The sequence below is a fragment of the Hypanus sabinus genome, chromosome 4 (genome assembly GCF_030144855.1).
Source record: "Hypanus sabinus isolate sHypSab1 chromosome 4, sHypSab1.hap1, whole genome shotgun sequence".
NCBI lineage: Eukaryota > Metazoa > Chordata > Chondrichthyes > Myliobatiformes > Dasyatidae > Hypanus > Hypanus sabinus.
Window position 1 is genome coordinate 152,730,433 of NC_082709.1, and position 17,738 is coordinate 152,748,170.

The window sequence follows — 17,738 nt, forward strand, 5'->3', positions numbered from 1 at the left end:
CAATTTTTGCCTAGTCACTTATTTCAATAGCTTGGCAGGCTTTTTATGCTCCTTAGTCTTCACCTCATCTTCAGATTTAGCATTTTGATTTCTTCATCCAGGTTACTAATAATATATTATAAATAGCAGGCACTTTTTTCTATGGCATCACAGTAGTTAATGACCATCCAGACAGAGATGACTAATCTATCCCAAAAACCTTGGTAAGCTAATTACCTAATATTGTCAAAGATTAACCCAAATATTAACCCACTCTTGTGCAGCAATGTTTTGCAAGTGTACGTTAAACATCTACTCAAAGGAGGCCTGAAAAGATGAGCTGTCTTGGGGTTACAGGACTCTGTATGTGCATGGGTGGAAGGAAGAAAGGGGCTGGTTTTGCTGTTGTTGTTCTGCCGCCTGTTGTGTTCTGTTTTGTTGTGTCCTGTGTTCTTCCGCCAAGCATTGTGGCTATGCTGTTAGCACCAGAATGCATGGTGACACTTGCAGGCTGTCCCCAGCACACCCTTGTGTGTATTGGTTGTTGACACAAATGACACATATCACTGTATGCTTTGATTTACTTGTGATAAGTAAACTAGAATCTTGAAATCCAAGCACCTTACTTGTTACAAATTCAAAGAAGCCTACTTTGAGACACAGGAGTCTGTTTGGGCACAGTAAGATGCCACAAACAGAAAGGAGGTAAACAGTAAACCATCTATTCTTGTCACTAATTAAGGAAAAATATAATCTAATGCTATAGGATATTTAACATTGATCATAGTTCAATTGTCATAAAAATGTGAAGAGGACATTTCATCACTTTTCATTTTTAACTAATACCATCAACTATGTATACTTGCTTGTAGCTAGTAGCATAATATAGATAGAGTAATGGGTTTCTCAACAATTCTCAATTTATCCTGATACATTAGGATTTCTTTCTATTTGTAAGATGGTAGTGGGCGAAAAAACTATTTTCTATAGTCCAACTGCATAACAAACATCTCCTCAGCCTCACACTAGCAATGAAAATTGACCTTCTACCAATCAATCATTTGCCAAGCCAAATTATCTGTTTACAGAATAATTCTAATTTCAGGAATCAAATAATGACAATCAAGAAGATGGGAAATGGTTTAGTAGAAAGAAAAAGGAAGCCATGATAGAACTAAGTTTAGGTGTACTAATGCAAATTAGAAAAGCATAATAATTTCCAAATTGTTCTGAAGGGTTAACTTAATGTATACTTGACCCACACGTCTCTGAAGTGCCAAACCCTCATTTTTTCTTGTCTGAATCTGACAAATGGTTAGCAAATGCTATAATCACATTAGTTGCTTCTACTAGAAGATGATATGAACTTCCTTCAAAATTATAGTCTTATCATCAACAATCACATAAATCACGTCTTTTTAGTGAGCTTTTTAATTCCTGAGATCAGGACATCTTTAATGTTTATTGCTCAAATCCAGTTGCCTGAAGGAATATTATTTTTTCTTGAATCATTGCAATCCAGAACTAGATTAAATTCCATGAATTCATACCTCAATTATAAATCATATTTTACAAGGAGATGAAATAAAACAGTGATGAAACAAATAAATAAGTGAAAGTCATACTTGATTAATACCTTTTGTGGATGGCCATTTGTCTGTGCTGCTTGCCCGTTTTTGGAATAAGTTTTCCTTTAATTGAACGGGCCAAGAATCCTTCTTCAATTCCTACCAACTCTGCTACTCTCTTCAATGAGGCAGGCAAGTTCTCCCACAAGCAAAAGAACTGATACCAGTCAATGGTTACCCATTCTTCATAGACTGGTGTGACCTAAATTCAGCAGAGAAAGATAAAACTACGTCAGTAATTCATCAACTAAAAGCTTTCTGTTAATAAAGTGCTTTATTTTAATTGATAAATAAGAGCAGATATCATTTATATATTTAGTCCATAGATAAACTTATTTGAATTACACCATCAGTCAAATCATGGTAATGCTCCTAAAGAACTTCTAGATCTGAAACAGAGTTACGAATTCAGAGAAGTGAACTTAAACACACAAGGTAGGTTAACTGTAAAATAACTACTGTACTGTGTGTATATATGTGTGTCACACTCAGTAACCACTTTATTAGGTACCCCTACACATCTGCTCGTTACTACAAATATCTAATCAGCCAACTGTGTGGCAGCAAATCAAATATCAGAATATCAACACCAAATATCAGAATGGGTTAATTAATCACTGACATATACTCAGTGACCACTTTATTAAGTACCTCCTGTACCTGATAAAGTGGCTACTGCGTGTATGTTCATGATCCTATGATGTTGTAGACCATCCACTTCAGTGTTTGACGTGTTGTGATTTGGAATGGTTGTTGGTATCTGACAGGGTAGTTTGAGTATCTCAGAAACTGCTGATCTCCTGGGGTTTGCACATACAACAATCTCCAGATTTTACAGAGAATAGTGCGAAAAACAAAAAAACATCCAGTGAATGGCAGTTCTGTGGGCAAAAGTGCCCTGTTAATAAGGTAAGTCTGAGAAGAACGGTCAGATTGGTTCAAGCTGACAGGAAGGCAGCAGTAACTCATACAACCACACGTTACAACAGTGGCTTGCGGAAGAGCATCTCAGAGTGCACAACACGTTGAGCACTGAAGTGGATGGTCTACAACAGCATAGGATCATGAACATACACGCAGTAGCCACTTTATTAGGTACAGGAGGTACTTAATAAAGTGGCCACTGAGTATATGTCAGTGATTAAAACATAGAAACATAGAAAATCTACAACACAATACAGGCCCACAAAGTCGTACCAAACATGTCCCTACCTTAGAAATTACTAGGCTTACCCATAGCACTCTATTTTTCTAAACTCCATGTACCTTTCCAAAAGTCTCTTAAAAGACACTATCATGTCCGCCTCCACTACCGTTCACACATTCACCATTCTCTGCATAAAAAACTTACCCCTGACATCTTCTCCGTACCTACTCCCCAGCACCTTAAACCCATGCCCTCTTGTGGCAGCCACTTCAACCCTGGGGAAAAAGCCTCTGACTATCCACACAATCAATGCCTTTCATTATCTTGTACACCTCTATCAGGTCACCTCTCATCCTCCATCACTCCAAGGAGAAAAGGCCGAGTTCACTCAACCTGTCTTCATAAAGCTTGCTCCCCAATCCAGGCAACATCCTTGTAAATCTCCTCTGCACCCTTTCTATGGTTTCCACATCCTTCCTGTAGTGAGGCAACTAGAACTGAGCACAGTACTCCAAGTGGGGTCTGACTAGGGTCCTATATAGCTGCAACATTACCTATCAGCTCCTAAATTCAATTCCACGGTTGATGAAGGCCAATACACCATATGTCTTCTTAACAGAGTCAACCTGCGCAGCAGCTTTGAGCATCCTTTGGACTCAGACCCTAAGATCCCTTTGATTCTCCACACTGCCAAGAGTCTTACCATTAATGCTATATTCTGCCACCATATTTGACCTACCAAAAGGAACCACCTCACATTTATCTGGGTTGAACTCCATCTGCCACTTTTTAGCCCAGTTTTGCATCTTTATCGATGTCCCACTGTACCTCTGACAGCCCACCACACTATCCACAACACCCCCAATCTTTGTGTCATCAGCAAACTTACTAACCCACCCCTGCACTTCCTCATCCAGGTCATTTATAAAAATCACAAAGAGAAGGGGTCTCAGAACAGATCCCTGAGGCACACCAGTGGTCACCAACCTCCATACAGAATATGACATGTCTACAACTGCTCTGTGCCTTCTGTAGGCAAGCCAGTTCATGAACCACAAAGCAATGTCCCCTTGGATCACACGCCTCCTTACTTTCTCAATAAGCCTTGCATGGGGTATCTTATCAAATGCCTTGCTGAAATCCATATACACTACAGCTCCAGTAGATTATATATACTAATCTACGGCTCTACCTTCATCTATGTGTTTAATCACATCCTGAAAAAATTCAATCAGGCTCGTAAGGCACAACCTGCCCTTGACAAAAGCATGCTAACTACTCCTAATCATATTACACCTCTCCAAATGTTCATAAATCCTGCCTCTCAGGATCTTCTCCATTAATTAATTAACCCGATACTGATTCTCTGTTGCTGAGCGGTCAGTCCTTAGCCTTTACGTATAAAATAGTATAGATATTATGCACAGCATTTCCAAGGAATGCATAAAAAATAACATGCAGTATATAAAGATCCCCTCAGAGGATTCTGCAGTTTCAGATTAAAAACCATTCACCTGAAGCATACCATTCATCTGCCTTCAGGTAAGTTGCACAAGCTGCTGAGTATTTCCAACAGCACTGCAGTATATTGAATTTGTATTTAAAATATCACAAGCCGAAAGTCTGCAGCTCACTTTGTCAATGGAGCTCAGCCTTTAGCAGAAAATGTATTGTGGTTTACATGGTTTAACTGTCCTGATGGCACGCCCTCCTCTTTCAAAGATAAACATATCTTCCCAGGATAAAGATTTGATCTCTTATTAAAATGGAAATACAGATCTGGGTCAGCACAAAACCCAGAGCAAAGGGAATCCTAGGGGACTCCACCAAGGAAGCTGTAATAGGAAATTAACGTACTTCTGAAGTTGAAATAAAGCAGAAGAACCATGGAAATAACAGATGGAAAAATGAGCTATTGTAGGTTCCACCCAAGCTGCAGGAGAAGGAGCCCAAAATAAGAGAAGCTCAGCACAGAATGCAATTTTCAACAATTAGTTTAATGGGATTTGGAGGTGAAATGCAGAAAAGGTTTCTCCAACAATCTTGACTTCCAGTAAAATGGCAGCATGTTCGATTGCAGTGGCTTCTGCAGAGTCAACTGAACATGATGTTATTGTCCTTTTTAAAGATATTATTTTACCATTACAAAACCCAGCTGGACATTAAGAACTGCAGGTCTACCCCATCAGCAAGTTGCTCATTGACAGAGAAACTGAAGGAATTGAATTTGGTGTAGATCATGGTGTCTACATCAGAGGCATCGGTGCACAAAGATGTGCAGTCTAACAGTAAGTGATTATTTTAGTCATTTTTCTTGTGATTTCTAGACCCTGCTGGACTTTGTTAACGTGGAATGCTGCAAGTCCAATTCTGGTGTTCAGCGGGGGAGCCACAAGGCCTCTGTCGTAGCGAGGACTAGGCGTCAAGCCAGAGTTGCCTGTTTACAGCTGCCCAGGAGAAAGGTTTCAGTCGGTGTGCTCTATCAGAGGCTGAAGTTTGTGCTGCCCCCTAGTGCTCACTCCACAGAAGACAAGCTGTATTCTCTTCAACTGCAGATTTCTGCAACATTCGCAGACTCAGGGTCTTGGACTACATTTTTTTGTGTGACTATTTTACTGATATCTTGTATGTACTTGCTATTTTATATGCACTGTACATGCTTTGTGCTGTGTGACTGTTGGTACTGTGGTTTGCATCTTGGCTGTTTCGTTTGGCTGTATTCATGGGTTTTCATGTATGGTTGAATGACAATTAAATTTGAACTATGAACAATGTGGAGACACAGAAGACTGCAGACACTAGAATCTGGAGCAACACAAAAAAGCACAAAAGAAATCATCAGGTCAGGCAGCATCGAAAGAGCACAGTCAATGTTTCAAGTCAAGATGCTTCAAACATTGACTGTTCATTTCCATCCACAGATCCTTCCATCCTGATCCACTGAGTTTCTCCAACAATGTATCCACATTTGGGCTCATGAGGACATTACCAAAGGCACAGATGTGGGAAATGTGTAAAATCTGCAAGACTGAACGCAGTAATTAATTTTCATGAATTCTGATCCACAGATTTCAGAATGAGTTACACACCTCACAATCTGAATTCACCCACTTAAACACAGACTTTTAACATCGTAAACCAGGGAGTTGTTTGTTATGTCTCACCACTTGCTGTGAAACAGAAACAACTCTTTCTTCCTGATTGGGGGGGGAGCCTGTGGAATGTCAAATACCAGGTGAACTAGTGGTCTTTGGAGTACTGCCAGTCTGTGTCTTTGCTGTTGCTTTGCTGCACACTTGAGTGCTCGGTGGTGGGGGGGGGATTATTGCTTTGCTGCTGCTTACGCAGGGGAGGGAGAGGAGCTGGGGAGGGGACTTTGGGGTTCTAGCATTTAACTGTCATTCATTCTTTGGGGGCACTCCTCTGCCTTCGTGGATGGTTGCAAAGAAAAAGCATTTCAGGACATATATTGTATACGTTTCTCTGACATTAAATGTACCTTTGAAACCTTAAAACACATGATTCTAGAGCAGTATTGCACTACACTCCAACCTGGAAAGTGGTTAAGGAGGGGTTAAGACACAAATTGTCAAAGTAGGGATACTTCAGTCTGCTTAGCTGAAGGAAATGTTGCTGCTTGTTGTTTTAACAATTTTCATAAATCCTGTGCAGATGCTAAGAAGCTATATCAGAGGAATGTCTGCCAACAGTCCCACAGAAACTTGTCAGCAATTGCCAATGAGTTGAGTGCCATCATTATTGGCAATATTATCCTGCCCAATGTTTCTTTTCAAAAATTGGATAACACAGCACTACTCGGTAGCACTCCCAACAGTAATATAACAGCAGTTTCAAAAATATATTGCCTATTTCCCAAATATAATTTTAGTCAAGACTATAGCACCTGAATTTGCTGTTGCAAAAGGAAATGTGCTGTTCAAAGTAGACCAGTTACAAATTGGAAGTGTGGCTGCAAGTTCCCACATGGTAGAAGATGCCTGCAGCCCACAGCAGCCAGCAAATCCATCCTACCAGTCTTGCAAGCTCTTTTACATAGGTGGTACATAACTTGGGGATGACCTGCAGAAGTTGCTCCATCCATCATAAGGCAAGGGATTGACTTGCGAAAAACTCCTCACAGCAAGAGCTCTGCACTTCAGCGTGATATCAGAAGTGTGAAATACATAATTGGATATAGCACTCACTTCCATCTATGGAACAAGGTGAATGTTAAATGAGATTAATAAATGATGTACCTGATAGAGGATATGAAGGTCGTTCTCCAAAACAAATCCTTTCATTGCCTTTTGCAAGTCTGCAAAGATTCTCAGTGCATCAGGAGGAGACAGGGAAGAGGCAAGTGTGGCTGCTCCCAGTTGTGTGGGACGATACAACTGAACTAAAAATAATTAACCTTATTAAACACTATTATATTAGAATACAACAGAACACACATTATAGCTTGGTCTAATTAGTGAATATAATATTTACACAATAAGACAAGTCAGTGACCATCCTGAATCACCTCCCCTTGACATTCAATGGCATTACTAACAATGCCATTGAATTGTGATCACCACCACATATCATAAACTTATTGATCAGCTATATTAATAAATGGCAATAACATGATCACAAACAGATATTCTATTCAGGGATTCAAAGTGTTTCCATCATCTACAAGCAACAAAGGGATGTATTATGATTCTCTTTACTTGCCAGGATGAATGCAGTTTGGATACATTAAGCTCAGTATCATCCAGGACCAGCAACCCATGGGACTGGTATCTAGTCCACCATTTTAAATACTTGCTTCCTCCACTATCAGGACAACACTAGGGCACACACTGAATCAAATACAACTGCATCAACCTGACAAAATTCAAACTTTACAATTCCTACGACCTTGAAGGATAAGAAAAAACAAATGCATGGGAATACTGTTTCCAAATCACATCCCATTCCTTTGATAGGACAGGACCCTGAAATTATCTACCAAGTAATACTGTGGGAATACCTTCACACAGTTGAAGGCAGTAGCTCATTTTCTCAATGGTAGTTAGGGCTGGAGAATAACTGCTGGGCTTGCCCATGTCATTCAGATTATAGACTGTAAATGATAAATGCAGATAGTTCAAGGTACAAAACTGATGAGGATATCAGAGGTGAACAGAGTACCCTTTTAGAAAAGTCAGGGAGAAGAAAGTAAAATGCAGTGAGCCAGGTGCAGTCAACCCTGGGAGTAAAATCCAAAGAAAGATTTTCACCCTATTCCATTTACTACACAATTGTCAGAACAACACAGAAGCAGGCCTGTCAGCCCATCTAGACCAAACTGATCAGTTATTCTGCCCAAATCTATCAACCCACTCCTAGCCCGTAGCCCTCTACAACCGTCCCATCCATGTACTTATCCAAACTTCTTTTAAATGTTACAATCAAACCTGTATCCACCACTTAATGCTGGCTGTTCATTCTACACTTGCACCACCCTCTAAGTGAAGAAGCTCCCCTTCAGCTTCCCTTTAAATATTTCACCATTCATCCTTATGACCTCTAGTTCTTTCTGATCCAGTTTACCACATTATCATCTAAATTATTAATATGACAAACAACTGACCTGCACTGATAACTGTGCAACACTGCTTGCCACAAGCAAACATCTACTACCAATCTCTGGCTTTTCCCACTAAGTCACATTTTGCATCCAATTGGCTACTTCATGCCAAGTGATGGAATCTTCTGGACCGGCCTCCCATGCAGGAACTGTCTAAGGCCTTGAAACTTCCATGTAAACAATGTACACTGCCTTTCCTTTCATCAATTTTCTGGTAACCTCCTCAAAAAACTTAATAAGATTGGTTAGACATGACCTTCCAGTAACAAAGCCATGCTGACTATCCATAATAGATCCCTGTCTATCCACATACTTATATATCCCATCCCTTGGAAGGCCTTCCAATAATTTACCCCCTACTGACACCAGGCTCACTGGCCTATAATCTCAAGAAGCTTCAAAACCTGGGTCTCTGCACCTCCCTCTGCAACTGGATCCTTGACTAGTTCATTGGAAGACCACAGTCAGTACAGATTGGAAGTAACATCTCCTTCTCACTGACAATCAACACCAGCACACCTCACAGGTGTGTGCTTAGCCCACTGCTCCATTCTCTCTACATCAATGACTGTGTGGCTAGACACAGATCAAAAGCCATCTATAAATTGGACAATAACACACTATTATTGGCAGATTCTCAAATGGTGACAAGGAGGCATACAGGAGTGAGATAGATCAGTTGACTTTGTGCTGCAACCACCTTGCACTGATCACCAGTAAGGCCAAAGAATTGATTGTGGACTTCAGGAAGAGGAAGTTGAGGAAACACACACCTGTCCTCATAGAGGGATCAGTAGTGGAAAGGGTGAGCAGTTTCTAGTTCCTGGCTGTCAACATCTCTAAGGACCTATCCAAGGCCCAATGTATGGATGCAATTATAAAGAAGGCACAACAGTGGCTATATTTCATTAGAAGTTTGAGAAAACTTGGTATGTCACCAATACACTAGCAAATTTCTGCAGATGCACCATGCAGAGCATTCTGACTGGTTGCATCACCTTCTGCTATGGAGGGGTCCTGCACAGGACCAGAACAGCTTCAGAAAGTTGCCAACTCAGCCAGCTCAACCATGGTCACAAGCCTCAAAAATGCATCCATCGTTAAAGACCCCATCACTCAGGACATGCCTTTTTCTCATTGTTGCCATCAAGGAGGTGGTACAGGAGCCTGAAAACACACACACAATGTTTTAGGAACAGCTTGTTCCCCTCCGTCATCAGATTTCTGAATGGACAATGAACCCCCTGTATTCTACCTCACTGTTTTCTTTTCTCCCCCTGACGTTAACCATGCCACTGACATTAAACATGATTCCTACTTATTCTTATAGTAACAGGACCACATTAGCTATCCTCCAATCTTCCAGCACCTCACCGTGGTTAAGAATATTTTAAATACCTCTGCCAGGGCCCCTACAATTTCTTCACTAGCCACAAGTTCTGAGGGAACACCTTGTCAAGCCTTTGGGACTTATCCACCCTAATTTCCCTCAAGACACCAACCACCTCCTCTTCAGTAATCCAGATATGGACAATGACCTCACTGTCGTCTTGCCTCAGTTCTGTGTCCATATCCCGAGGAAATACATATACAAAAACTTGATTTAAGATTTTCCCCAATCAAGGTAGAAAGAACATAATCTATGAAGGAACATTTGGAACTTAAAATAAACAGGTTAACCATGACTGTTTGTCTACAAATGCACAAATTAAAGCAATAGGTCACCTTTGGAAACAAGTTAGAACGTTCACAAATTGATAACCAGATACAGAGTATTAAAACAAACTAGGTAAAATTAAACTGAAATGGAAGATTACATTAAATTGATAAAAGCTTAATGTAAAAGCAGGTTGAACTGCATAAATAAAACTAAAAAACAAATATAAAGATATTGTTTTTAAAAACTAATCTACAGAATGCAGCTTTACAAATAGGATGAACTGGAAGTTTGTTTGAACGCTAGAAACTACCACGACTATTACCATTTGCCTAACAATAAAATACAATTATCAGAAAACAATACTTTTATCTCCGTCACCATCCTCTTCAAGTATTTGAATAAACTCATTCTCCATCAAGTACTCAATAGAATCCTCAATGGCATTGCCGTGGATTGATGTTACTTCACTTTCAAGAGCACTGGCAGCCAACAGTGTGCAGGAAGTGTACACGCGTACATCTTCTGGGGTACTGGCAACACCACTTACTATTATCTGAAACCAGAATAGATCTGACTTATTACAAATTCCACAAGATTCAAGACATTACACACCTGGTTATCTTCACACGATTTAATTAGATGCAATCACAGAATTCTAAAACCACAGCATTTCCCAACCATCTCAAAGAAAACCTAAAAACAATAATTTCAACAATATTGTTCCTCATAATTAATGACAGTGTGTGGGGATACAGTATCGTTTCTGAGACAATTTCTACTTGCAATTATGTGCCATAATTTGGTAGATGCAGTAAAAGCAATACAGCACCGGGATTAGTAACCCAGCAAAATATTCACAAGAGTATTTTAACCTGTCATCAGGAAATATTTGCACTTTATAATAGCTATCACTGAGAGGAACAATACTTAAATTTATGATATCAAATTGGCTTCTATAAATCTTTCAGATTCTATTAATGCACACACAAATCTCTCTCTAGGACCATTCCACTGAGAGACATTAACCTTTAAACAATTACCAAAAAAAAAACAATGTGTTTGTTCACTTTGAAATTACAGATAGCAGCACCCAAACAATGAGAGCATAAAAATAACTGATGGTTAAATAACAAAAATCAATGTCTTGGGCTACAGAATCAGTTATACCTCAACAATTCAACAGTAAATGTACACCAGTGTTAAATTTACCATCACGGATAATTTATTTCAGTGGTAGCTTCTTCAAAAACTTACAGTTACAATTGTTAGATGAGCAGACCAGTGAATAGATTGTCAACATTGCTATTCTCTGAACTTAAGACTTATACAATTTTGTCCATGAGCTGGTGTATTTGAAGTGGCTACCTATCCAGTCCCTAGGAAGCTGGTCAAAAACCCTCTGAGACAATAGCAATAATCCCCCTCTTTTTGAGGAGACCATAAAACATAGGTATAGATTTAAACCAATTGGCCCATCGAGTCTGCTCCGCCATTTTGTTGTGGCTGATCCATTTCCCTCTTAATGCCATTCTCCTGCATTCTTCTCCCCATAACCTTTCACTCCAACTAATCAAAAACCTATTCATCTCCACCTTAAATACACCCAGGGACCTGGCTTCCACAGCTGCCTGTGGCAACGAATTTCAGATTCACCACCCTCTGACTAAAGAAATTCCTCCTCATCTCTCCCTAAATGGACACCCTCTATTTTGAGGCTGTGCCCTCTGGTTTTCAACTCCCCCACCAAAGGAAACATCCTCTCCACATTCACTCTATCAAGGCCTTTTAACATTCGATAGGTTTCAATGAAATCCCCCTTCATTCTTCTAAATTCCAGTGGGTATTGTCTTGAGTCAGAGTGGTGGTCTTGATGCTTTAGCTCTTCGAGGCTTCTGAAGGCAGGCTTCAGTCAGAGAAAGAAAAGCTCAAGGTTAAGTTTTTTTTTCTTCCCTTCCTTATATCTTCTCAGCTAGGATAGTAGAGATGCCATACACACAAAATGCTGGAGGAACTCAGAAGGCCAGGCAGCATCTATGGAAAAAAGTACAGTCGACGTTTCAGGCTGAAACCCTTTGGCAGGACTGGAGAAATAAAAGCTAAGGAGTAGGTTTAAAAGGTGGAGGGAGGGCAGAGAGAAACATCAAGTGATAGGTTGAAGTAAATGAAGTAAAGAGCTGGGAAGTTGATTGGTGAAAGAAACAGGAGGCTATGGAAAAAAGAAAAAGGGGGAGGGGCACCAGAGACGACGTGACTCAGTGTTGGTGGGCAAAGAGGCAAGGTGAGAGAAGGAAAAGAGGATGGGAAATGGTGAATTACCAGAAGTTTGAGAAATCGATGTTCATGCCATCAGGTTGGAGGCTACCCAAACGGAACACAATGTGTTGTTCCTCCAACCTAAGTGTGGCCTCATCACGACAGTGGAGGAGACCATGGATGGACATATCGGAATGGGAATGGGAAGTGGATTTAAAATGGGAGGCCACTGGGAGATCCTACTTGTTCTGGTGGACAGAGCATAGGTGCTCGGCGAAGCGGTCTCCCAATCTACGTCGGGTCTCACTGATATACAGGAGGCCACACCAGGAACACTGAACACAGTAAATGGCATCACAGGTAAAGTATCACCTCACCTGGAAGGACTGTTTAGGGCCCTGAATGGTAATGAGGGAGGGGGTGTAGGGGCAGGTTTAGCACGTGTTCCGCTTACAAGGATAAGTGCCAGGAGGGAGATCAGTGGGGAGGGACAAATGGACAAGGGAGTCACATATGGAGTAATCACTATGGAAAGCAGAAAGTGGCGGGGGGGGGGGGGGTGTCAAGAGGGTGATCAGTCGAGATGCCATGCCAAGCAGGATAGTTGAAGCTCATCTTGCAGGATGTGGGAAGGCAGGGAGACCTCCAATGTCCCTAATAACTACAACTGCAAGAAATGAATCCAGCTTCAGCTTCTAACAATCCGCATTAAGGAGTTGGAGCTGGAGCTGGATGAACTCTGGAGGCAGAGGGGGCAATAGATAGGACGTACAGAGAGGACACAGGACACTAGGTGACAGTCAGGAAGAAAGGGGTCAAGGAGCCAATGCAGAGTACCCCTGTGGCCAGCCCCCTCAACACATCACATTGGATACTGTCAGGGAGATGACCAAACAGAGGAAGGTCACAGTGGTTGATCTCTGGCACTGAGTCTGCCTCTGTGACTCAGAAGGGAAGGGGGAGAAAAGACATGCTGTGGTGATAGCGGATTTGTTAATTAAGGGGACAGGGGGTTCTGTATGTGAGAACGAGATTCCTGGATGGTATGTTGCCTCCCAGGTGCCAGGGTCCAGGATATCACAGATTTAATCCTCAACATTCTTAAGTGGGAGGATGAACAGCAAGAAGTAGTGTAGGTACCAATGACATGGGTAGGATGAGTGACGAAGTTCTGCAAAGGGAGGTCAGGGAGTTACATGCTATGCGTATGTATGTGAAGACTCAGAGATGTGTATCAGATATTGGGGACTGTATTAGCTCCCTTCCTGTTTACTCTGTACATCTCGGACTTTAGGTACAACACTGAGTCATGTCGTCTGCAGAAATTCTCTGATGACTCAGCAATAGTTGGATGTATAAAGGGAGGATGGAAGGATGAATCCAGGGCCCTGGTGGAGGACCTTGTCAAATGGAGCAAGCTGAATTATCTGCAGTTCAACATTAGTATGACAAAGAAGATGAGCCCTTCACTGCTCTCTGTTACTGTTGATGGTGAGGACATGGATGTGGCAAGTAAGGAACTACAAGTACCTGGGGGTGCACCTGGATGGCAGACTTTAGTGAAGCACCAACACAAAGGCTGTGTACAAGGGCCAAAGTCACCTCTGCTTCCTGAGAAGACTGAGATGCTTTGGAGTATGCAGGCCTCTCCTTCATAGTTCTACCAGTATATTGTCGCCAGTACAATCTTCGATGCGGTGGTGTGCTGGGGCAATGGTGTCAACATGGGTAATGCTAATGGGCTCAATAAACTGATTAGAAAAGCTGGCTGTTACACAAGTCAAACTGAACACACTGGAGGCTGTGGAAAACCCTGGCAATTCTAGACGATGTTTCTCACCCTCTGCATGCCACCTTGGCTGAATAGAGGTGCACTTTTGGTTATAGACTAAGACAATGGCAATGCTCCAAAGGCACTATACGAGGTCATTCTTACCCTAGGCCATTAAGCTCTATAATGAGTCAACCTATAGCTGGGGAAGTCATGAGCCCTTCCTGTTAGACTGCTTGTGATAAATTATTTTCTATTCTTTCTATTTCACTTCTAATATTTATATCTGATCATTTGTAATGCTACTGTGACACTGCAATTTCCTTTGGGATCAATAAAGTATCTACAAATGTATCTAAAAGACAGCACCTCCAGGGATGTGATCTCAGGATTGCTACCCATGCCATGTGCAAGAGAGGCTAGAACTAAGAAGATTATACAGTTCAACACGTGGGTAAGGAGTTGATGTGGGAAGGACACAGACGGTGGTTCCTGTGCAGAAGGGATGGTTTGCGTCTGAACTGGAGGGGGACTAATATCCTAGCAGGAAGATTTGTTAATACTGCACAGTGGGGTTTAAACTAGAATTGCAGGGGGATGGGAACCAGAGTGTCAGAACAGTTAGTGGAGAGGTTGTGGAGGCAGATGTTGGCAAGACCTCAGACAAAGTTAGGAAACAGAAAGTTGAGTATGGTGCGACTAGTGTCCTGAGCTGTGTATATTTCAATGCTAGAAGTATCGTAGGAAAGGTGGATAATAGTGCGGAAGATGAGGTAGCTGGTTTACAAAAAGAGCCAATGTGTAGTGAGGAGAGGTTGCTGATAGGGCAAAATTGCAGTGAACAGGATGAGTTGAAACATAAAGGTGGACAAAATCGAAAAGGGTGAATACAGGACTGAAGGCGTTATATTTGAATGCAAGCAGAATTCTGAGTAAGGTAGAATTTGCAGCACAGTTGCAGATTGGCAGGTATGATGCTGCAGCAATCACTGAATCATGATTGAAAGAAGGTTACAGCTGGAACTTAATGTCCAAGGATACACATTATATCGAAAGGACAGGCAGGCATGCAGGGGCCCGTGTTGCTCTGAATGAAATCAAATCATTAGAAAGAGGTGATGTAGGGTCAGAAGGTGTTGAATCTTTGTGGATAGAGCTAAGGAACTGCAAGGGTAAAAAGACCCTGATGGGAGTTGTATACAGACCGCCAAACAGTAGTAAGGATGTGGCCTACAAATTACAACAGGAAATAGAAAATGCACGCCAAAAAGCAAATGTTACAATAGTCATGGGGGATTTCAATATGCAGGTAGATTGGGAAAATCAGGTTGGTGCTGAAATATAGGAAGGGGAATCTTTAAAGTGCCTACGAGATGGCTTTTTAGAGCAGCTTGTGGTTGAGCCCACTGGGGGATCAGTTATTCAGGATTGGTTGCTGTGCAATGAACCAAAATTGATTAGAGAGCTTAAGGTAAAAGAACCCTTAGGGGAAAGTGATCATAATATGATTGACTTCACCCTGAAATTTGAGAAGGAGAAGCTGAAGTCAGATATATCAGTATTATTCTGGAGTAAAGGGAATTACAGAGGCATGAGCGTGGAGTTGGCTGGAAAGTAGAGCAGCAATGGCTGAAATTTCTGGAAGCAATTCAGAAGGCACAGGATATATACATCCCAAAGAGGAAGATGTATTCAAAAGGAAAAATGACATAAACAAAGCTAACATGAGAAGCCAAAGTCAACTTAAGAGGTCACATAATAGAGCAAAAATTAGTGTTAAGTTAGAGAATTGGGAAGCTTTTAAAAGCACCAGAAGGCAACTAAAAAGGTCATTAAGGAGGTAAAGATGGAATACGAAAGTAAGCTAACCAATAATATTAAAGAGGTTACCAAAAGTTTGAAAGAGAGGCGAGCATGGGTACCAGACCACCGGAAAATGATGCTGGAGAGATAGTAATGGAGGACAACAAAATGGCAATGAACTGAATAAATATTTTGTGTCAGTCTTTACTGTGGAAGGTACTAGCAGTATAGTGGAAGTTCCAGGGGTCGGAGTTATGAACTGTGTGAAGTTACTGCAACCAGAGAGAAGATTCTTGAGAAACTAAAAGATCTGAAGGTAGATAAGTCACCTGGACCAGATGGTGTACAACCCAGGGTTCTGAAAGAGATGGCTGACGAGATCGTGGAGACATCAGTGATAATCTTTCATGAATCACTAGATTCTGGAAGACTGGATGACTGCAATTATCACTCCACTCTATAAGATGGGAGATGCAGAAGAAAGGAAACTATAGGCCAGTTATTCTCACCTCAGTGGTTGGGAAGATGTTGGAGCGATTATTAAGGATGAGGCTCAGGGTACTTGGAGGCGCATGATAAAATAGGCCATAGTCAGCATGGTTTCCCCAAGGGAAAATCTTGTCTGACAAATCTGTTCAAATTCTTTGAAGAAATAACTGGAAGGCTAGACAAAAGAGAATCGGTTGATGTTGCGTACTTGGATTTTCAGAAGGCCTTTGATGAGGAGCCACACATGAGGCTGGTTAACAAGCTAAGAGCCTATTGGTATTATAGGAAAGATTTGAACATGGATAAAGCAGTTGCTGATTAGCAGGAGGCAAAGAGTGGGAATAAAGGGAGCCTTTTCTGGTTAGTTGCCAGAACGAGTGGTGCTCCACAGGGTCAATGATGGGACTGATTCTTTTTAGGTTATATGTCAATGATTTAGATGATGGAATTGATGGCTTTGTTGCAATGTTTGCAGACAATATGAAGATTGGTGGAGGGACAGGTCGTCTTATGGAAATTGAGAGGCCACAGAAGGACCTAGACAGATTGAGAGAATGGGGAAAGAAATAGCAGATGGACTGTAGTTTTGAGAACTGTATGGTCATATACTTTGGTAGAAGAAATGAAAGGGTTGACTGTTTTCTAAATGGAGAGAAAATATTTTAAAAAATTGAGATCCAAAGAGATTTGGGAGTCTTTGTGCAAGATTTCCTAAAAGCTAATTTGCAGTTTGAATCTGTGGTGAGGAAGGCAAATACAATGTTAGCATTCATTTCAAGAGAACTAGAATATAAAAGCAAGGATATAATGTTCAGACTTTATAAAGCACTGGTGAGCATTGAGAGCAGTTTTGGGCTCCTTATCTGAGAAAGGATGTGCAGAAACTGGAGAGAGTTCAAAGGACGGTCACGAAAATGATCCCAGGATTAAATGCCTTGTCAAATGAAGAGCATTTGATGGCCTGTATTCAGAAGAACGAGGGGTGACCTCATTGAAACATATCAAATGGTGAAAGGCCTTGATAGAGCGGACGTGAAGAGGATGTTTCCTATGATGGCAGAGTCTAAGACCAGAGGACACAGCCTCAGAATAATGGGGTGTCCTTTTGGAATGGAGAGGAGGAGGAATTTCTTTAGCCAGAGAGTGGTGAATCTGTGGAATTCTTTGCCACAGGCAGCTGGGGAGGCCTGGGTATATTTACAGCAGAGGATGATAGATTCGTGATTGGTCAGGGCATGAAGGGATGCGGGGAGAAGGCAGGAGATTAGGGCTGAGAGGAAAATTGTATCAGCCATGTTGAAATGGCAGAGCAGATTTGATGGGCCCAACAGCCTAATTCTGCTCCTCTATCTTATAGCCTTATGGAGTACAGGCCCAGAGCTTTGAATCGC

General features: G+C 41.4%; 1 protein-coding gene across 2 annotated transcripts in view; it reads right to left on the reverse strand.

Moving 5' to 3' along the window:
* The window catches only part of polq (polymerase (DNA directed), theta), a 105,505-nt gene that overhangs the window by 60,353 nt on the left and 27,414 nt on the right, over positions 1–17,738 (reverse strand). For both annotated transcript variants that reach the window (XM_059968450.1, XM_059968449.1), the window contains exons 13-15: positions 10,395–10,584; positions 7,011–7,153; positions 1,616–1,809 (exon numbers count right to left, since the gene is read on the reverse strand). In XM_059968450.1, the coding sequence (XP_059824433.1) occupies positions 1,616–1,809; positions 7,011–7,153; positions 10,395–10,584 (527 nt within the window). The remainder of the gene's footprint in view (positions 1–1,615; positions 1,810–7,010; positions 7,154–10,394; positions 10,585–17,738) is intronic.